Consider the following 23,750-nt stretch of genomic DNA (forward strand, 5'->3'; position numbering starts at 1 on the left):
AACCACTCACCTGATCACTTGTGTATTGTAAACAGGACAAAAACAAATTATTATTATCAAGCCCCTTATATAAATACAAACGGAAGCCGAATTGCATGCTAAAAGTGTTTGCACACTAAATATGTTTTCCAGCAACGCAGTATATGCATGTATACAGTATATCACTATATAGATCGTAATTCAGTTGATTGCGTGATACGAGTTACCTGCCCTTCAGAGACTAGTAAAGTAATCATGTCCAATTTCACGTTACACACATCACTGCGGTCGTTAAGACGTTTATCTTATGCTCACTATATCGCGTGCTCTGATGACACACAATCAGCTGCATGACAGAGCCTGGCAACCACAAGATTCAATTATAGACGTCAATACAAGCAAAAGAGTGATTGGGACACATTCAGACCGGGCGTGGTGGTAAATAAATGCTGCAAACAGGGTTTGGGTGATCCTGGCTCAGTCAGGCTTGTTAGGCTCATCATTATCTCAGGGCCCTTGCCCCCTCTACACACAGCCCAGACAGCGAATGGGACTTTCCCAGGAAGCACTGCCTAGTGGGTAGATCAGTGGAAGGGAATTGGGTCTTTGACCATAATAGAACAATGTCAGATCATCATCCATACTAATAACGTCGATTGCACGATTACGACTATATCATGAGAATGTGTTTATGAATCACTGTGAAATAGTGATGATACCAGGTGTTCGCGAAAAGGTGAGCGTATGATAACCCTCCCGTCACAAACACATGCAGAGGCAAGTAAAGCGTTCACCTAAAGCAAATACACTTAACATAGCGAATTGCATCGGACATAATTCTTGTCACTGATGCGTCAAATGCGGAAATGTCTACCATACAATTTTTCGAAAGCTCTGCTGAGTCCCTGGATGTTGTAATCTTGATCAAATAGCTTCTGACGTATATCTACGCCGTGTCATACGCGAGTTGCACAAAGGCCCCTTAACACGTCGTTTTATTCCTTTGTATTTTAAGCCACAATCAACAATACCTTATACATATCAAGAGGTGTAGGACAGGGATATTATCACCACTCCTCTTTATCTTGTAAATTGACGAACTTGTGAAGGATATCGTGAACACTGATTGTAGTGGAATTTTTGTAGACGAAGTTGTACAGGCTCTATCGATTTTACTATTTGCGGATGATGTTGTAATATTTGCAGTGTTCTAAATTTAGAGAAATAGATAGATGTTCTTTATAAATATTGTGCTAAGTGGGGAGTATCTGTAAGTACTAACAAAACTAGAGTTGCTGTTTTCAAGAAAGGGGGAAAGATATCTAAACATTGGAAATTGTTCTTCGGTCCAGAAAGACTAGAATTAGTATCATATTTCAAATATCTTGGCTTAACAATTTCATGTCAAAATTTATTTACAAAAGCATGTGAAGTACTTTCAGTACGCTTGTCCGAAGATTATATCGACAGCTAGATTGCTTGATAACACACATCTTTAAAGATTAAATCGACATTATTTTTGATAACCCACCTGTCTCCCCCTGAGTACCCGCTCTCACCTCCATCCCACCCAACCACCACCACCACCACCCACAACCCACCCACCCACCCCCATCCCAACCCCAACCCCACCCACCCGGGACATTAGTTAACCGGATGCACTACCCTCCTCCATCAGAGCTTCGGATTGGTGTTGATAAAATAAAGTACCCAATGGCCTCCCTTCAGAAAACAAACAATCCACCAGCCAAACCCTTTGCTTTGTACAAACTGTAAGAAAAACGTTCAAATTTGTTAACATTAGAAAAGCACACTAAAACCGCAGTTGTACTTGCTATCCCGTCAAGGTGACATTGGTGTTGCGCAACATGGTGTTTGGTTGAAATGGTGAATAGAAAACTTGAACACTCAAGTAATATCACCGTGAGAATGTCAACTGTGGCCGTCGTAAAAATTAATTTATTGAAAGTGAACAACGCGAATGCTCATAAACATAACCTATCATAGGGTGCTTTCATGTGATGTGATTAATGTTGTATCTGACGCCTATCCACGCCGTGTCATACGCGAGTTGCACAAAGGAATCCTTCTCGGAAGGAGGTGTTCGGCAAACACTTACAGGCCCCTTAACACGTCGTTTTATTCCTTGTATAGTTTGTATTTTAAGCCACAATCAACAGCACCCTATACATATCAAGAGGTGTAAGACAGGGATGTATATCATCAACACTCCTCTTTATCTTGTACATTGACGAACTTGTGAAGGATATCGTGAACACTGATTGTAGTGGAATTTTTGTAGACGAAGTTGTACAGGCTCTATCGATTTTACTATTTGCGGATGATGTTGTAATATTTGCAGTGTTCTAAATTTAGAGAAATAGATAGATGTTCTTTATAAATATTGTGCTAAGTGGGGAGTATCTGTAAGTACTAACAAAACTAAAGTTGTTGTTTTCAAGAAAGGGGGAAAGATATTTAAACATGAAAGATGGTTCTTCGGTCCAGAAAGACTAGAAGTAGTATCATACTACAAATATCTTGGTTTATCAATTTCATGTCGAAATTTATTTACAAAAGCATGTGAAGTACTTTCAAGGCAAGCAGATAAAGCAATGTTTTCAGCAAAGAAGTTTATCAGTAAATTTAGAAATATACCTGTTGAATCGCTGTTTAGGATATTTGATGGTAAAATACAGCCAATACTGACGTACGGCTCGGAACTTTGGGGAACCTTATATCGCCACAGTACTGAGAAAATTCATACACAACTTTGTAAGTTTGTTCTTGGCGTCGGCTACCGGTCACCAAATGAGGCAATTTTAGCAGAATGCGGAAGACATCCGATATATATACACTATCAATGTAGGGTTATCTCATAGTGGATACGTTTGCTCAGACAACCAGATACACAATACTCTAGACGATGCTATTACATGCTTATGAGCCTTGATGACTTTGGGGATATAAACTGTGCTTCAGCTGTTAGAGGAACTGGGCGGTCGGATAGCCTAGTGGTTAAAGCGTTCGCTTGTCACGCCGAAGACCCGGGTTCGATTCCCGACATTGGCACAATGTGTGAAGCCCATTTCTGGTGTCCCCCGCCGTGATATTGCTGGACTATTGCTAAAAGGGGCGTAAAACCATACTCACTCACTCACTGTTAGAGAAACTCTTGTTTCGCATGGATTGGCATACGCGTGGATATACAAGGATCTTGGAACTATAAGAATGTTCTTAACAATGTTTGAAAAACGATGTAAAGATATGTATTCTCCAAGCTGATCAGCTGATATAAGATGTTCAAAATCGCTACATGCCTATTCAGTGTTTAAGATGGAAATAATACCAGAAATGTATTTAACAACAATTCGATCTCTATCTTTACGCAGCTGTTTAACGAAGTTCAGGTGTGGTATACATACCCTCAATATACAGTTATACAGACACTCTAAAGATAATGATGTTTTAACATCGATGTGTCCTTTCTGCAAATATTACCAAGAATACGAATAGCATGTTTTATTGCTATGTCCAGTATATGAAGATATAAGAATCAAATACCTGCCTAACTATTATTATACGTATCCATCACAAAGAAAATTTGTACAGTTAATGAACAGCAAAAATAGCCATATTCTTCTCAGATTTGCAGTTTGTGTTTATAAGATATTTGAAAGAAGGATAATACATTGAATATAAATAAAACTGTGTACACCTTATTTAGTTACAATCTAATCAGTATACAAGTGGTGCTTCACGACGAATTTTTTTACAACAAAATGTCATTGTACTATTGGCCTCACACATACGAAATAAATCTGTCTGTCTGTCTGTCTGTCTGTCTGTATACATATCGAGGGGGATCTGTGAAGAATCGAGTCTGGGACAGATAGACTAGTGGTTGATATAATGAGCAACACTCTATCCCGTCATGTAAAACAACACGCAAAACTATCTAAATCGGACCACCCGATCAAATTATCATATAGGGAAGTAGTGGACAACAATATATCACATAGGGAAATAGTTGAGGACAGAATATAGTGTAGAGAAATGGCGGAAAACAGTATATCATATAAGGATAGTGGAGAACAATATATCATATAGGGAAATAGCTGAGAACAATATATCATATGGGGGAATAGCAGAGAACAATATGTCACAGAGGGAAATAGTGGAGGACAGAATATAATGTAGAGAAAACGCGGAGAACAGTAAATCATATAGGGATAGTGGAGAACAATATATCATATAGGGAAATAGCGGAGAACAATATTTCATATAGGGAAATAGGGGAGAACAGTATATCATATAGGGCAATAGTAGAGAACAATATATCATGTAGGGAAATAGCGGAGAACAGTATATCATATTGGGAAATAGTGGAGAACAATATATCAGATAGGGAAATAGCGGAGAACAGTATATCATATAGGGGAATAGTGGAGAAAAGTATATCATAAAGGGAAATAGTAGAGAACAATATATCATATAGGGAAATAGCGGAGGACAGTATATCATATAGGGAAATAGCGGAGAACAGTATATCATATAGGGAAATAGTGGAGAACAATATATCATATAGGGAAATAGCGGAGAACAATATATCATATAGGGGAATAGTGGAGAACAGTATATCATATAGGGAAATAGTAGAGAACAGTATATCATAAAGGGAAATAGTAGAGAACAATATATCATATAGGGAAATAGCGGAGGACAGTATATCATAGAGGGGAATAGCGGAGAACAGTATATCATATAGGGACATAGTGGAGAACAGTATATCATATAGGGAATCGAAATAGCGGAGAACAGTATATCATATAGGGAAATAGTGGAGAACAGTATATCATATTGGGAAATAGTGGAGAACAGTATATCATATAGGGAAATAGTAGAGAACAATATATCATATAGGGAAATAGTGGAGAATAGTATATCATATAGGGAAATAGTGGAGAACAGTATATCATATAGGGAAATAGTAGAGAACAATATATCATATAGGGAAATAGTGGAGAATAGTATATCATATAGGGAAATAGTGGAGAACAGTATATCATATAGGGAAATAGTAGAGAACAATATGTCATATAGGGAAATAGTGGAGAATAGTATATCATATAGGGAAATAGTGGAGAACAGTATATCATATAGGGAAATAGTGGAGAACAGTATATCATATAGGGAAATAGTGGAGAACAGTATTTCATATAGGGAAATAGCGGAGAACAATATATCATATAGGGAAATAGCGGAGAACAGAATACCATATAAATAGTGAAGAACGGCATATCGTACAGGAAATAGTGAGTAACTGTATATGATATAGGTTAATAGTGGAGAACAATATATCGTACATCATTATATATAATACAGGGAAATAGCGGAACACATGTACGTATATTATATAGGGAAAAGCGAAACATAATATGTTACAAAGGTAACAAGCGGATAGCGGTATATCAGATAGGGAACGGTATATATCATGTTGGGAAATAGCGGAGAACAGTATATCGCAAGGGGAAATGATATCGATAGAGAACAGTATATCATACAAAGTATTACAAAGTATTTCGTATAGGGAATAGCGGAGAACAGGTTATCGAATCCGGAAATAGCGGAGAAGGGTATATCGAATAGGGAAATTGCGGAGAAAAGGAGAAAAGAATACCTGGTAAACTTAGCAAAAGTAATAACTGAGAACAAAATATACTTTAGCAGTCAACAGTATATCATAGCATGCATCATATTAACATCCAGTAGGACCTCAGCAGTGAACAATATATGCTGGCACGTAAAATAAGAAGCCAAACGTGTACCATTTGTCAGGACATTCAGCGAACATGATATATCTTTATATTTAAGGTCAAATTACCTCTACGGGTGTGTGTTCTCGCCTATACAAACACGAATATCTGGTTGCGATTTCAAAATCGTTGACATAGTCAACACTGATCGAGCTAGATTTAAACTTGATGTTTCGAAAAACATAATTCAGAAGGAAGTATGAAAATTCTCGACTCTGGAGTCGTTTTGACTTTGCGTACGCCCTACGTCGTATGTTGCCCGAGCCTTCTTCATGCATTGTTTATTTAAACCGGATTGTCGTGAACATTCAAATGTTAACCTGTGCTTGAATCTTAATGCATAACCAGCAACAGCTCTCCTATCTGACCTCTGAACTTTACAGTCGCCGAAAACATTTCCGTAATTGTTTGTTATCAGCGGTGACAGGGTTTCGCGGATGTCTTCCTGAAGTTTGAACCAAGAATGATTCAGCCTCATCTGTAACAATAGCTAAAACACTGGACACACGTATTTCTTCAAGTGGGTCACGACCGCCTCCGTGGTCTAGTGGTAGAGCATCCGCCCGGAGTGCGGAAGATCCGGGGTTCGATCCCAGGTCCGCGTCATACCAAAAGACGTTAAAAGATGGTACTTGTTGTTACCCTGTCTGGCGCTCGGCATTAAGGGGCTAAAACAAGGACTGGTCGGCTCGGAGTCAATATACTGTGTCTGAGTGGGGTATTCATGTTAAACTTCGGCATGGTATCTCAGTGAGCTAGCACTATACATCGGCATCAGTCCGGACTAGTACAAGCAGCCATACACGTACATGCACGTCACTATATAAGTGCAATAATCTTGGACGCGACGTTAAACCACATTTCACCTCACCTCAAGTCGGTCACAGCTTTGACCCTCACAACCAAAAATCCGTTTCACTCATCCCTTACGTTTGGCGAACAACAGATTGGTTAAAAACGTAGGGTGAGATATATTAAACCATTTGGTGAACACTGCAACACTGCAACGTTACAATGTTCTTGAATGTTCGTGTTTGTGAATTTGTCTCGCTGATATTATGAGGACGCATGTGCCAGTGACACTTAATACGCCAAAGGTATTATTGTCTTAATTCAATAATTCATATAACGCAAGAAGGAGAATGCGAGGTTGAAACATGAAGAAAATGAGAAAGAAAATTATATTTCCTTAAACGTTTTGTTATTTTGAAGGGATATGAGCAATTTAGCCCGACCTAGTGTGACAGGGACAATGTCTATTTCAAAGGGAATAAATCCAAAACAATGTATCTAAGGAAATTATTCTCTGTGGGTATATATGTAGAATAACAACACATACGTAGCATTGATATTGGTTACAAAAAATGTATATCTAATCAATTCTAAATAAAACATAAGTCTAACTAAGCAAGCAGGAGCAAAGGAAATTTTATCAGCTGACTGTCAATTGCAAAATTAATATTTCATTATATATCTTTTATTTTTACTTTGTTTACTTAACATATGAAATATTAGTAAATGGTACTGAAGGTGTCATCTACTCTAATTAACTATGTACATATACGCACATGTGAAACAAATTCATCGAAAATAGTAATAGATATGCGTACTTTTGTTCAAATTAAAGATAAATATAGATTGATTATTTCATCACGAGGTCTATTAAAAAAGGTCAAAAACAAACCTGTACCAGACTGATAATAGCACAACTCAATTGGTAAACACTTGATCATATCACAGGCAAGCGGCAATTATATTATTCAACTTAACGTAACGCTTCCATCCGACGTATCTGACGTCAGGCTCTAGATCTGTTAGGCGTTTAGCTACGGTAAGACCTGACCCCAGCGTGGTGAATCCGTTACAGTACAGCTCTATTGTGAGCTTGGGAAGACCAGCTACGTGACGTAATCCGATTGAGCCCGACATTTAAGCAAGAAGGATTTGTTTACTCAAACATGTTTGACTGGATGTGTGTTTTCGTTGACGGGATGGTTAGAGAGTGTGTTTATTTAGATCAATCTAGGATGAAGGTTTATATTCGACATTAATAATATGCAATGGCTTTTTTTATCACCCTTGTATATCACAATTCTCGTATTTGCAATGGGTTACACATTAATAATAATTCGGTGTTTAGCGTAATTTAGGTAGTCAGAACACTTAGCTGCTGACGACAAATATACTGACGGAATTATAAAGGAACACGTAGCAGGGTGAAGGCGAAAGAGAAAGCTGAGAGAGACTTGGTTTCGTTGACGCGTTGCACATACCGATCTTAGAAAGCCGGCATTAACTGTTAAGCTGCTCATTCAACACACATTTAACCTAATCACTTGAACACGGGACATGTTCACTGAGACCTCGCAGCGTTTATCGATCTACGACAAGAAGAGTAAATTGATATTCTCCGTCGGTAGACGCGTTTCCGACCTGTGTTAAAATTTAACCATAATTGGCGTATCAGTCCTCATATTTCAATATGTCACAATAACAAAAAACATGGAAACGAGAGAGGAACTTCACAAAGTGCCACTACAAGTAAATATTTAATGAATTTTTAAATAAAATTGGAAAAATGTTCTTTTACGGTTTTCACAATTAATAACAGTAAATTGAGAACTGACTTTTGGATTTGCACGAATGTCTATGGCGCTTGGACGTCGCGATACATTACGTTGATGACGTGGCGTTATGTGATGTTGCAGTGATCACTTTACAACGGAAAGACGTAGAATAAATCCATGTAAAATTATGTGAATTATATAAGGACTTCGGTTGACACATTGCGCCAAGTCAATTGCGTACGACCTTGGTCAAGACAAGTCATCTTATTGATTTGTGTAGGCCTTTTTCTACTACCTTGAATTGTTGTAGGCTATACACATCATCCGTGAATTTTAACATTTAATCTATAATTGATCAGTAGGATTATACCTTAGTGTTCACTAACAGCATTTTTGGCATGTACATTTCATTAATGAAAACTTCTGGGCAAAAGAAACTGTGCATTTGAAAACTGGATTTGGCACCAATTCCAAACGTTATCGAAACGTTACTAGAATGAAAACAGTCGCCGAAACACTGCAAACTTTAGATCCATGACATAACATGGCTGACCCTATCAAATATGTTTTATTGCCGTCAGACTTGTGTGTATGCTTGTTGCCCAGCAGTTTACTGCCATACCTATCTCAAGACCCATGAAGATCAGGGGTAGAATAGGTCTTCAGCAACTGAATTAAAGGATCGGGTGGTCAGACTTGGTTGATGCATGTCATCGTATCCCAATTGCGTGGATCTATCCTTCATGATATCAATAACATGATTGTCTGGTCCATACTCGTTTTTTTACAGACTATTGTTGAGTTCCGCATCAAACAAACAAAACCTCAAACTCGGGTTATATTGTGTTGTGTATTGGAATAAAATGGTCTCCTAATAGATTTAAATACGAACCTGTGGTATCATATTGTCATGTTACATTCCTTTGTCGACAGGTTTTTATAAAATATATATCTATTAATATGTTTTACCTAACGCACCTAAAAGGAGGACGGGTAGCCCACTCGCCGCGATTCACTGTGCAGAGTTGCGTCCCTTTGGCACGCCAGAAACCTATGTTTTTGGGTTCGCCCCAATTATGTTTCTAGGTTTGTCAGCACCATACCCTTGCTCGTGGGTTTCACCGAAATGGTAAACGTCTGAGACCTGCATCACAGGGCTTTTCTCCCACATTTAGCTGGCACGCCGTGATATAACTGGAATACTGTTAAAAGCGGCGTTAAACCAACTCACTCACCCACTCCCTTTGTCCTGGGATACATATATAATTCAAAGGGCATGAACACCCGCCTCGTACGATGTTGTGGCTGCTGGGACACGGCCACGGTGGTTTGAGAGATATGGACATAATCTTACCATATATATTAAGTTTAAGGAAACTCTTTAACCGAAAAGGAATGTGGATGCGCCATCTTGCTTGACAATAATGAAAGAACGTTCACGATGCATCTTAGAATGTTTAGTTAGCAGAGTTTTTGAAGACATGTGTACACAGTCAGCGACAACATAATGAAAACAAACACAAGAGAATTAAACACTGGTTGCAGTATGCATTAGGTGAGGTGAAATGGGGTTTAACGCCGCGTCCAAGATTATTGCACTTATATAGCGACGTGCATGTACGTGTGTGTGTGTGTGTGTGTGTGTGTGGCTGCTTGTACTAGTCCGGACTGATACCGATGTATAGTGCTAGCTCACTGAGATACAATGCCGCAGTTTAACATGAATACCCCACTCAGACACAATATACTGACTCCGAGCCGACCAGTCCTTGTTTTAGCCCCTTAATGCCGAGCGCCAGACAGGGTAACAACAAGTGCAGTATGCATTAAAAGTGTGAATGTCGTGATCTGCTCTTCACTGATTCTGTCAGAGCATTCACGCAGTGAGCATCGATTTGATTTCCAGATGTTGCAAGGTGACATGTGTAGTCTAATAGCCCATAACCAGGTACTTGCCGCAAGAGTGATGTCATTTTAAGCATTTGTTGGTTCAAACTATCAATACTCAAGGATCTTCAGCTCCGGGGCAAAGGCTTTTGTATTGACCGAAATTGACAATTATCGAAATTAATGTCAGATTGTAGGTACCTCACATTTCAAATTGCACCGAAATGAAAAGGAGATTAAAGGGGGTATTCGTTCACTTTAGTTCTATTATATTTGCACTGGTCTTATCACAAGCTTACTATTAATTTGGTAGTATTTACAAACGTTTAATATGAAGCTTTCACAGGTGGCTGATACGGGACTTGTCTTTCTTTTGTCAGTCGGGCGGATATGTTCCACCAAGTATGTTGACGCAGCCATCACATGAAGGTGTTCCTAGAGAAATATGTTCTTCGTTATTGTCGCCTATTTCCTGGCTGTTGGCACTGGTCAAATGTCAATGTAATTTAATCACATTTGTATATTTACAATAATGAAGCAAATAAGTACTTTATGTGTGTTATCTAACTGTAATATCATGTTCCATGTCGGGAAAGAGATAATGTACGTCATGTACACACATTTTGATTTAAGATGAGGTGAATGTGTGAGTGAGTGAGTGAGTGAGTGAGTGTGAGTGTGCGTGTGCGTGTGCGTGTGTGTGTGTGTGTGTGTGTGTGTGTGTGTGTGTGTGTGTGTGTGTTTCTTGTACTAGTCCGAACTTTTGCCGGTTTCATGGTCCCCGCCAACTGATTGACCATGTCGAAGTTTAACATGGAAATCAAATAGTATGCTCTGACAGCCTCCGTGGTCTGATGGTAGAGCGTCCGCCCGGGCAGCGGAAGGTTCGGGGTCGATCCCCGGCCGCGTCATACCAAAAGACGTTAAAAGATGGTACTTGTTGTTACCCTGGCGCTCGGCATTAAGGGGCTAAAACAAGGACTGGTCGGCTCGGAGTCAGTATACTGTGTCTGAGTGGGGTATTCATGTTAAACTGCGGCATGGTATCTCAGTGGGCTAGCACTATATAAATCGGCATCAGTCCGGACTAGTACAAGCAGCCACACACACATACACGTGCATGCACGTCGCTATATAAGTGCACTAATCTTGGACGCGACGTTTAACCCCATTTCACCTCACCTCACAGTACGCTCTAACTCCAAGTCGACCGGTCCTTGTATGCCGTTCGCCAAGCGGAGTAACTACTACACCTCGTGGTAAGACGCGGCCGGAGTTCCAACCATCGGCCTTCCGCTCTCATGTCAAATTTGATTCAAGCACCTAAAATGTCTGTTTCACCTTCAATGTATATTTTGATTGAATGATATGTAAGTGAACGCTACCTAATTTATTTAGATAAATACATTAAATGATTGTTTATGGTTGCACCGACGATTCAGCATAATAATGACGAAATGTATTGGCACTGCTTGCCGTTTCTGTGTATTGTATCGGTTGATATGTGTTTATATGCCTTGTAACATATTCCTCTGTTTCAGGAGGATGGACATACAACGGTACACTAGGTGAGTATATATCTTACATTTTATTTCAACACCGCGATTGACTAATTAGGGTGCGTACAATACTGATTAAATGAAGCAAATGTTTAACCCACTCAAGAACAAGTTGGTTTGCAACGTCGTGGCATATATACTCACCGCTAACAGAAACGCGAATACCATACATTATGGTTGATATATGAAGACTTACTCATATTCAAGAGGTATAAGATTGGTTTGATGCTCAAACGAACATACTGGTATATACATGTATGGCCGCTACATTGGCACCCAACGTGGGGCTGAGCACGTTCATATTAAATTTGAGCAAAATAAGCCTCAGTACCCTACTATGCGGCCCGGGACGTGCCTTCTGTTGACCGGGGAGTATGTAGCAGGGCGTGCAGTCGTCCCACAGATGACATCCTTACCTTGTCAGCTTGCTGACGGGGTTAACCTCTTTGGTCATGTGGACAAGGCGTCCGACCTCGGTTCAGAAGGTCCGTGGTTCGAATCTCATCACGGGACTCGGAAATTTTATGGCCGCTACAAACGCATCACACACATCGAGATGTAGGATTAGCAGCAAAGTTTGGAAATCACGTGAAGCATATCGTGATAAGAATATAGACTCTCTGTGGTAGCACATGACTGATTGTTAATTTTTGTCATTAATTGGTACACATTGGAAACATTTCTTCTTAACGCACATACTTCTTTATATGTTTATAGAGTTAGCGTTTCTTTGGCGGTGAGTATACGTGAAGCGAACCTACTCTACATCTCCTCAAAACAGTTGTTCTTTCAGTGTTACATGCAAGTTTACATAACTACGATACGAATGGATACCAAGGCGGTAGTGATGGCTGTGTGTGGCTGAACGATCGGAGGCAATTTTTTTATGAATCGATATGTAGGCTATCGATGTATTCATACGCACGTTTGTTTTGTGTGAAAAGGTTTAACCTATTTAAAAGTGGTTTCGTAGCAAAAAGGATAGTTTTTTTTACCATTCAGAATCAAGCATTCTTCAATGGTAACGAATAATATTTATTAATTATCTTTGTGTGCATGTAAGCGTTCCAAGTAATAATCGCCTGGAAAGTGGGATGTCTGGATTAACAGAGTCCGGACTCACGAGGTTTCCGAGACACCAAGAGTCAGGAAAGTTACAAGCGTCAAATTTTATTAATTTAACTTTTACATATCGTGATGTATACAAGAGATAACACAATGCGTATATGCATCAGCTGTATTGGCGAGTTTGATGATACATAATGATAGCTAATCATAAACATTATCTCGGCCATGTCTGCGTTAGAAGCGTATTGACATTTAAAACGCAGATATTCTACATAAAGTATGACATTAAATTCAGTTAGGTAGAAAAATGTTCCCTTTATGAAATTATATCAAGACAGATATGTTATCTGTACCTTATCTATACCTTATCTATCCATAATATATCTATTTTCTCTATACATTATCCAGACACATATGTTACCTGTACCTTATCTTTACCTTATCTATGCCTTTTATATCTATTCCATCTGTACATTATCCGTGCCTTTTCTATTTATAAAATATGTATACGTTATCTGTGCAATCTATCCATTCCTTATCTCAACCTTATCTGCAATATATCTATGAAACAGAACCTTCACCATGTGTAGCTGTAGACATTTATATGTATATTAAAATGGCTTTTGTCTGAATACTTAACTTTATTTCAGTGAGTCATGTTTGTCTGAACGCCAACCCATTCTGTGGTGAATTAATTAGTGACATAGTTGTATCATTTTCTATTGACAGATTCATGCTGTAAGGAGTTAAGACTGCTTTATATTAACCATTAGGGAAGAATGATATTTTCAAATGTGCATTTTACGGAATATCACACAACCTCACAGTGCTTCATTGTTGAGAAAAATGCATTTATTTGTTCGTGACGTCACACCTTACGTCAACTCATAAATAGTCTGCCGTAGGTTATTTTGCATTTCCTGTCTTGAAATGTAAAGTAGTCATTTATACCTTAATCGGAAATACAGATTATCCGTCCCTCATGAACGGAAGGTTCCTCGCAAAAGGCTCGGGAGTAACACTTTTCATTCACTTGGAACAGATATCCGCTAATTCCGAGTAGCTCTTTGGCTATTCTCTAAATCCTCCCTGCGCACATTCCAATTATCCATATATAATTATCTTTAAAACTCTTTTGTTCTCCCCAAAAACGTTATCCTATAAAATGTGTGTCCATTTATCTTCCGTAAATATAGGCAATGACCATCGATATTAAATAATGCAATATCTCTGTACTTATGTACTAACTGTGTCCAGATTTTGTTGTACGTGGGTCTGTGGTCTACATACATACGAAATAAACAAAAGACATGCTGCACAATATGTAGTGACTTAGAGAGTGATATGTTACTAAAGGCAAAAATTCCTTTAGAGAGTATTATATACGGAGTTTATAGGCAACCTGCATCAAGTGAAATAAAAAGTTTAACACCAGACTACCTCAGTGAGATATTGACATTGAGTCATATGAAGTGATGGATGAGTGAGTCATATGAAGTGATGGATGAGTGAGTCATATGAAGTGATGGATGAGTGAGCCATATGAAGTGATGCATGAATGAGCCATATGAAGTGATGCATGAGTGAGCCATATTTGAAGTGATGGATGAGTGAGTCATATGAAGTGATGCATGAGTGAGCCATATGAAGTGATGCATGAGTGAGCCAAACGAAGTGATGCATGAATGAGCCATATAAAGTGATGCATGAGTGAGCCATATAAAGTGATGCATGACTGAGCCAAATGAAGTGATGCATGAATGAGCCACATGAAGTAATGCATGAGTGAGCCATATGAAGTAATGCATGAGTGAGCCATATAAAGTGATGGATGAGTGAGTCATATGAAGTAATGGATGAGCCATATGAAGTGATTCATGAGTGAGGCACATGAAGTGATGCATGAGTGAGCCACATGAAGTGATGCATGAGTGAGCCATATAAAGTAATGGATGAGCCATATGAAGTGATGCATGGGTGAGCCACATGGATTGATGGATGAGTAAGCCATATGAAGTGATGCATGAATGAGCTATATGAAGTGATGCATGAGTAAGCCATATGAAGTGATGGATGAGTGAGTCATATGAAGTAATGGATGAGCCATATGAAGTGATGCACGAGTAAGCTATATGAAGTGATGCATGAGTGAGTCATATGAAGTAATGGATGAGCCATATGAAGTGATGCATGAGTAAGCTATGTGAAGTGATGGATGAGTGAGCCATATGAAGTGATGCATGAGTGAGCCACATGAAGTGATGCATGAGTGAGCGATATGAGGTGATGCATGAGTGAGCTATATGAGGTGATGCATGAGTGAGCCATATGAAGTGATGCATGAGTGAGTATTTGACATAGTGTACGAGTGAGCCATGTGCGTCGGTGAGTCATGAGATGCACGAGTGAGTAATATGAGATGCATGAGTGAGTAATATGAGATGCAAGAGTGAGTAATATGAGATGCACGAGTGAGTAATATGAGATGCATGAGTGAGTAATATGAGATGCATGAGAGAGTCATATGAGATGAATGAGTGAGTAATATGGGATGAATGAGTGAGTGATATGGGATGAATGAATGAGTTATATGAGAGGAATGAGTGAGTCATGTGAGATGTGTGAGTGAGTAATATGAGATGTGTGTGAGTGAAATGCGATAAATGAGTCATATGAGATAATTGAGTGAGTTATATGAGAGGAATGAGTGAGTGATATGAGATGTGTGAGTGAGTAATATGAGATGTGTGAGTGAGTGATATGCGATAAATGAGTAATATGAAATGTGTGAGCGAGTAATATGAGATGCATGAGTGAGTCATATCAGAAAGTGTTAAGGATGGTATTTTGGTGAGTGAAACCTAATCACCCATCAGCTTCAACTGTATTATTGGACCGCCTCCGTGGTCTTGTGGTAGAGCGTCCGCGCGGAGAGTGGAAACGAGTGAGTCAAAGAGAAGAATGAGTATGTCATATGAGATGTGTGAGGGAGTAATATGAGATGTGTGAGTGTGTGAAATGAGATGATTGAGTGAGTTATATGAGCTGAATGAGTGAGTCATATGAGATGTGTGAGTGAGTAATATGAGATGTGTGAGTGAGTGATATGCGATAAATGAGTCATCATATAAAGTGATGCATGAGTGAGTCATATGAAGTAATGGATGAGTGAGCCATATGAAGTGATGCATGAGTGAGCCATATGAAGTGATGCATGAGTGAGCCATATAAAGTGATGCATGAGTGAGCCATATAAACTGATGGATGAGTGAGTCATATGAAGTAATGGATGAGTGAGCCATATAAACTGATGGATGAGTGAGTCATATGAAGTAATGAATGAGTGAGCCATATAAAGTGATGGATGAGCCATATGAAGTGATGCATGGGTGAGCCATATAAACTGATGGATGAGTGAGTCATATGAAGTAATGAATGAGTGAGTCATATGAAGTAATGGATGAGCCATATGAAGTGATGCATGGGTGAGCCATATAGGGTGATGGATGAGTGAGTCATATAAAGTAATGGATGAGCCATATGAAGTGATGCATGGGTGAGCCACATGAAGTGATGCATGAGTGAGCCATATAGGGTGATGGATGAGTGAGTCATATGAAGTAATGAATGAGTGAGCCATATGAAGTGATGGATGAGAGAGTCATATGAAGTAATGGAATAGTCATATGAAGTGATGAATGAGTGAGCCATATAAAGTGATGCATGAGTAAGCTATATGAAGTAATGCATGAGTGAGCCATATGAAGTAATGCATGAGTGAGCCATATAAAGTGATGGATGAGTGAGTCATATGAAGTAATGGATGAGCCATATGAAGTGATTCATGAGTGAGGCACATGAAGTGATGCATGAGTGAGCCACATGAAGTGATGCATGAGTGAGCCATATAAAGTAATGGGTGAGCCATATGAAGTGATGCATGGGTGAGCCACATGGATTGATGGATGAGTAAGCCATATGAAGTGATGCATGGATGAGCTATATGAAGTGATGCATGAGTAAGCCATATGAAGTGATGGATGAGTGAGTCATATGAAGTAATGGATGAGCCATATGAAGTGATGCACGAGTAAGCTATATGAAGTGATGCATGAGTGAGTCATATGAAGTAATGGATGAGCCATATGAAGTGATGCATGAGTAAGCTATGTGAAGTGATGGATGAGTGAGCCATATGAAGTGATGCATGAGTGAGCCACATGAAGTGATGCATGAGTGAGCGATATGAGGTGATGCATGAGTGAGCTATATGAGGTGATGCATGAGTGAGCCATATGAAGTGATGCATGAGTGAGTATTTGACATAGTGTACGAGTGAGCCATGTGCGTCGGTGAGTCATGAGATGCACGAGTGAGTAATATGAGATGCACGAGTGAGTAATATGAGATGCATGAGTGAGTAATATGAGATGCATGAGAGAGTCATATGAGATGAATGAGTGAGTAATATGGGATGAATGAGTGAGTGATATGGGATGAATGAGTGAGTTATATGAGAGGAATGAGTGAGTCATGTGAGATGTGTGAGTGAGTAATATGAGATGTGTGTGAGTGAAATGCGATAAATGAGTCATATGAGATAATTGAGTGAGTTATATGAGAGGAATGAGTGAGTGATATGAGATGTGTGAGTGAGTAATATGAGATGTGTGAGTGAGTGATATGCGATAAATGAGTAATATGAAATGTGTGAGCGAGTAATATGAGATGCATGAGTGAGTCATATCAGAAAGTGTTAAGGATGGTATTTTGGTGAGTGAAACCTAATCACCCATCAGCTTCAACTGTATTATTGGACCGCCTCCGTGGTCTTGTGGTAGAGCGTCCGCGCGGAGAGTGGAAACGAGTGAGTCAAAGAGAAGAATGAGTAAGTCATATGAGATGTGTGAGGGAGTAATATGAGATGTGTGAGTGTGTGAAATGAGATGATTGAGTGAGTTATATGAGCTGAATGAGTGAGTCATATGAGATGTGTGAGTGAGTAATATGAGATGTGTGAGTGAGTGATATGCGATAAATGAGTCATCATATAATGTGATGCATGAGTGAGTCATATGAAGTAATGGATGAGTGAGCCATATGAAGTGATGCATGAGTGAGCCATATGAAGTGATGCATGAGTGAGCCATATAAAGTGATGCATGAGTGAGCCATATGAAGCAATTAATGAGTGAGCCATATGATGTGATGCATGAGTGAGCTATATGATGTGATGCATGGGTAAGCTATATGAAGTGATGCATGAGTGAGCCATATAAACTGATGGATGAGTGAGTCATATGAAGTAATGGATGAGTGAGCCATATAAACTGATGGATGAGTGAGTCATATGAAGTAATGAATGAGTGAGCCATATAAAGTGATGGATGAGCCATATGAAGTGATGCATGGGTGAGCCATATAAAGTGATGCATGAGTGAGCCATATGAAGCAATTAATGAGTGAGCCATATGAAGTGATGCATGAGTGAGCTATATGATGTGATGCATGGGTAAGCTATATGAAGTGATGCATGAGTGAGCCATATAAACTGATGGATGAGTGAGTCATATGAAGTAATGAATGAGTGAGTCATATGAAGTAATGGATGAGCCATATGAAGTGATGCATGGGTGAGCCATATAGGGTGATGGATGAGTGAGTCATATAAAGTAATGGATGAGCCATATGAAGTGATGCATGGGTGAGCCACATAAAGTGATGCATGAGTAAGCCATATAGGGTGATGGATGAGTGAGTCATATGAAGTAATGAATGAGTGAGCCATATGAAGTGATGGATGAGAGAGTCATATGAAGTAATGGAATAGTCATATGAAGTGATGAATGAGTGAGCCATATAAAGTGATGCATGAGTGAGTCATATGAAGTAATGAATGAGTGAGCCATATGAAGTGATGCATGAGTAAGCTATATGAAGTAATGCATGAGTGAGCCATATGAAGTAATGCATGAGTGAGCCATATAAAGTGATGGATGAGCCATATGAAGTGATGCACGAGTAAGCTATATGAAGTGATGCATGAGTGAGTCATATGAAGTAATGCATGAATGAGCTATATGAAGTGATGCATGAGTAAGCCATATGAAGTGATGGATGAGTGAGTCATATGAAGTAATGGATGAGCCATATGAAGTGATGCACGAGTAAGCTATATGAAGTGATGCATGAGTGAGTCATATGAAGTAATGGATGAGTAAGCCATATGAAGTGATGGATGAGTGAGTCATATGAAGTAATGGATGAGCCATATGAAGTGATGCACGAGTAAGCTATATGAAGTGATGCATGAGTGAGTCATATGAAGTAATGGATGAGCCATATGAAGTGATGCATGAGTAAGCTATGTGAAGTGATGGATGAGTGAGCCATATGAAGTGATGCATGAGTGAGCCACATGAAGTGATGCATGAGTGAGCGATATGAGGTGATGCATGAGTGAGCTATATGAGGTGATGCATGAGTGAGCCATATGAAGTGATGCACGAGTGAGTATTTGACATAGTGTACGAGTGAGCCATGTGCGTCGGTGAGTCATGAGATGCACGAGTGAGTAATATGAAATGCATGAGTGAGTAATATGAGATGCAAGAGTGAGTAATATGAGATGCACGAGTGAGTAATATGAGATGCATGAGTGAGTAATATGAGATGCATGAGAGAGTCATATGAGATGAATGAGTGAGTAATATGGGATGAATGAGTGAGTGATATGGGATGAATGAGTGAGTTATATGAGAGGAATGAGTGAGTCATGTGAGATGTGTGAGTGAGTAATATGAGATGTGTGTGAGTGAAATGCGATAAATGAGTCATATGAGATAATTGAGTGAGTTATATGAGAGGAATGAGTGAGTGATATGAGATGTGTGAGTGAGTAATATGAGATGTGTGAGTGAGTGATATGCGATAAATGAGTAATATGAAATGTGTGAGCGAGTAATATGAGATGCATGAGTGAGTCATATCAGAAAGTGTTAAGGATGGTATTTTGGTGAGTGAAACCTAATCACCCATCAGCTTCAACTGTATTATTGGACCGCCTCCGTGGTCTTGTGGTAGAGCGTCCGCGCGGAGAGTGGAAACGAGTGAGTCAAAGAGAAGAATGAGTAAGTCATATGAGATGTGTGAGGGAGTAATATGAGATGTGTGAGTGTGTGAAATGAGATGATTGAGTGAGTTATATGAGCTGAATGAGTGAGTCATATGAGATGTGTGAGTGAGTAATATGAGATGTGTGAGTGAGTGATATGCGATAAATGAGTCATCATATAATGTGATGCATGAGTGAGTCATATGAAGTAATGGATGAGTGAGCCATATGAAGTGATGCATGAGTGAGCCATATGAAGTGATGCATGAGTGAGCCATATAAAGTGATGCATGAGTGAGCCATATGAAGCAATTAATGAGTGAGCCATATGATGTGATGCATGAGTGAGCTATATGATGTGATGCATGGGTAAGCTATATGAAGTGATGCATGAGTGAGCCATATAAACTGATGGATGAGTGAGTCATATGAAGTAATGGATGAGTGAGCCATATAAACTGATGGATGAGTGAGTCATATGAAGTAATGAATGAGTGAGCCATATAAAGTGATGGATGAGCCATATGAAGTGATGCATGGGTGAGCCATATAAAGTGATGCATGAGTGAGCCATATGAAGCAATTAATGAGTGAGCCATATGAAGTGATGCATGAGTGAGCTATATGATGTGATGCATGGGTAAGCTATATGAAGTGATGCATGAGTGAGCCATATAAACTGATGGATGAGTGAGTCATATGAAGTAATGAATGAGTGAGTCATATGAAGTAATGGATGAGCCATATGAAGTGATGCATGGGTGAGCCATATAGGGTGATGGATGAGTGAGTCATATAAAGTAATGGATGAGCCATATGAAGTGATGCATGGGTGAGCCACATAAAGTGATGCATGAGTAAGCCATATAGGGTGATGGATGAGTGAGTCATATGAAGTAATGAATGAGTGAGCCATATGAAGTGATGGATGAGAGAGTCATATGAAGTAATGGAATAGTCATATGAAGTGATGAATGAGTGAGCCATATAAAGTGATGCATGAGTGAGTCATATGAAGTAATGAATGAGTGAGCCATATGAAGTGATGCATGAGTAAGCTATATGAAGTAATGCATGAGTGAGCCATATGAAGTAATGCATGAGTGAGCCATATAAAGTGATGGATGAGCCATATGAAGTGATGCACGAGTAAGCTATATGAAGTGATGCATGAGTGAGTCATATGAAGTAATGCATGAATGAGCTATATGAAGTGATGCATGAGTAAGCCATATGAAGTGATGGATGAGTGAGTCATATGAAGTAATGGATGAGCCATATGAAGTGATGCACGAGTAAGCTATATGAAGTGATGCATGAGTGAGTCATATGAAGTAATGGATGAGTAAGCCATATGAAGTGATGGATGAGTGAGTCATATGAAGTAATGGATGAGCCATATGAAGTGATGCACGAGTAAGCTATATGAAGTGATGCATGAGTGAGTCATATGAAGTAATGGATGAGCCATATGAAGTGATGCATGAGTAAGCTATGTGAAGTGATGGATGAGTGAGCCATATGAAGTGATGCATGAGTGAGCCACATGAAGTGATGCATGAGTGAGCGATATGAGGTGATGCATGAGTGAGCTATATGAGGTGATGCATGAGTGAGCCATATGAAGTGATGCACGAGTGAGTATTTGACATAGTGTACGAGTGAGCCATGTGCGTCGGTGAGTCATGAGATGCACGAGTGAGTAATATGAAATGCATGAGTGAGTAATATGAGATGCAAGAGTGAGTAATATGAGATGCACGAGTGAGTAATATGAGATGCATGAGTGAGTAATATGAGATGCATGAGAGAGTCATATGAGATGAATGAGTGAGTAATATGGGATGAATGAGTGAGTGATATGGGATGAATGAGTGAGTTATATGAGAGGAATGAGTGAGTCATGTGAGATGTGTGAGTGAGTAATATGAGATGTGTGTGAGTGAAATGCGATAAATGAGTCATATGAGATAATTGAGTGAGTTATATGAGAGGAATGAGTGAGTGATATGAGATGTGTGAGTGAGTAATATGAGATGTGTGAGTGAGTGATATGCGATAAATGAGTAATATGAAATGTGTGAGCGAGTAATATGAGATGCATGAGTGAGTCATATCAGAAAGTGTTTAGGATGGTATTTTGGTGAGTGAAACCTAATCACCCATCAGCTTCAACTGTATTATTGGACCGCCTCCGTGGTCTTGTGGTAGAGCGTCCGCCCGGAGAGTGGAAACGAGTGAGTCAAAGAGAAGAATGAGTGAGTCATATGAGATGTGTGAGGGAGTAATATGAGATGTGTGTGTGTGTGTGTATGTGTGTGAAATGAGATGATTGAGTGAGTTATATGAGCTGAATGAGTGAGTCATATGAGATGTGTGAGTGAGTAATATGAGATGTGTGTGTGTGTGTGTGTGTGTGAAATGAGATGATTGAGTGAGTTATATGAGCTGAATGAGTGAGTCATATGAGATGTGTGAGTGAGCAATATGCGATAAATGAGTCATATGAGATGAATGAGTGAGTTATATGGGATGAATGAGTGAGTGATATAAGAGGAATGAGTGAGTCATATGAGATGTGTGAGGGAATAATATGAGATGTATGAGTGAGTGATATGCGATAAATGAGTGAGTAATAGGAGATGTGTGAGTGTGTGAAATGAGATGAATGAGTGAGTTATATGTGATGCATCAGTGAGTAACATGAGATGAATGAGTGAGTAATATGAGTTCGATCCCCGGGCGCGTCATACCAAAAGGCGTTAAAATAAGGTACTTGTTGTTACCCTGTCTGGCGCTCGGCATTAAGGGGCTAAAACAAGGACTGGTCGGCTCGGAGTCAGTATACTGTGTCTGAGTGGGGTATTGATGTTAAACTGCGGTATGGTATCTCAGTGAGCTAGAACTATAAATCGTCATCAGTCCGGACTAGTACAAGCAGTCACACACACACGTGCATGCACTTCGCTATATAAGTGCAATAATCTTGGACGCGACGTTAAACCCAATTTACAATAATCTTGGACGTGACGTTAAACCCAGTTTCACCTCACCACCTCAACTGTATTATTGAACAGGTCCTGATCACTGGCATGTCGACTACCCGAACTGTGGCGGAGACAGACAGTCCCCCATCAACATCGAAACAAGCAAAGTGGAGTTCAACCCGAACCTGACCATCTTCGACTTGAGTGAACTGGCCCAGACTGAGAACATAGACATGACGTTGGCGAATGTCAACGGCCACACAGGTGCGTGGCACAAAAGTAGTATTTCAAAACCAAAATAAAACCATTCAAACTTTTGGAAAGGAAAGTCAATGTATTGTTTTAGAATACTAGTGAACATGCATCCTGAGGAATGTTTGGAAGGCGCTTTTCATTAAATATTCCCTCGACCTTTGCTGCTTCAGTGGAGGTTACTATCTCGGGCAGCGCTAACATGTTGGTGTCGGGTGGGGGTCTGGAGAACAAGTACAGGGTCAAGCAGTTCCACTTCCACTGGGGTCAGAAGGACGAGAGGGGATCAGAACATGACATTGACAACAAGAGGTTCCCTATGGAGGTAAGCGAAATGGTAGATTTTTCTGAAATAATTCTAAGAATGAAAAAAGCTATTAGAATTGTTTATATAGTAGGACGACAGTTAAAGTGTGTATTTGTGGTCAACATGTAATTGCTCTTTGAATTCAAATTAGGTTTGCATGCTTTTATTTTACAATTGACTTGCCTTTGCTTGTGTTTGTGAAGGGGGCCATCGG

The 23,750-nt window shown here is 39.5% G+C and overlaps 1 protein-coding gene across 1 annotated transcript in view; it reads left to right on the plus strand.

Annotated features, from left to right (window-relative positions):
* Nucleotides 1-23,750, plus strand: part of LOC139456559 (carbonic anhydrase 2-like) — a 35,323-nt gene that overhangs the window by 4,998 nt on the left and 6,575 nt on the right. Inside the window, exons 2-4 of the mRNA XM_071238342.1 lie at nucleotides 11,791-11,817; nucleotides 23,068-23,241; nucleotides 23,403-23,554. Coding sequence (XP_071094443.1) covers nucleotides 11,791-11,817; nucleotides 23,068-23,241; nucleotides 23,403-23,554 — 353 coding nt within the window. The remainder of the gene's footprint in view (nucleotides 1-11,790; nucleotides 11,818-23,067; nucleotides 23,242-23,402; nucleotides 23,555-23,750) is intronic.

The sequence above is a fragment of the Haliotis cracherodii genome, unplaced genomic scaffold, assembly GCF_022045235.1.
Source record: "Haliotis cracherodii isolate W230 unplaced genomic scaffold, xgHalCrac1.p SCAF_11, whole genome shotgun sequence".
Lineage (NCBI taxonomy): Eukaryota > Metazoa > Mollusca > Gastropoda > Lepetellida > Haliotidae > Haliotis > Haliotis cracherodii.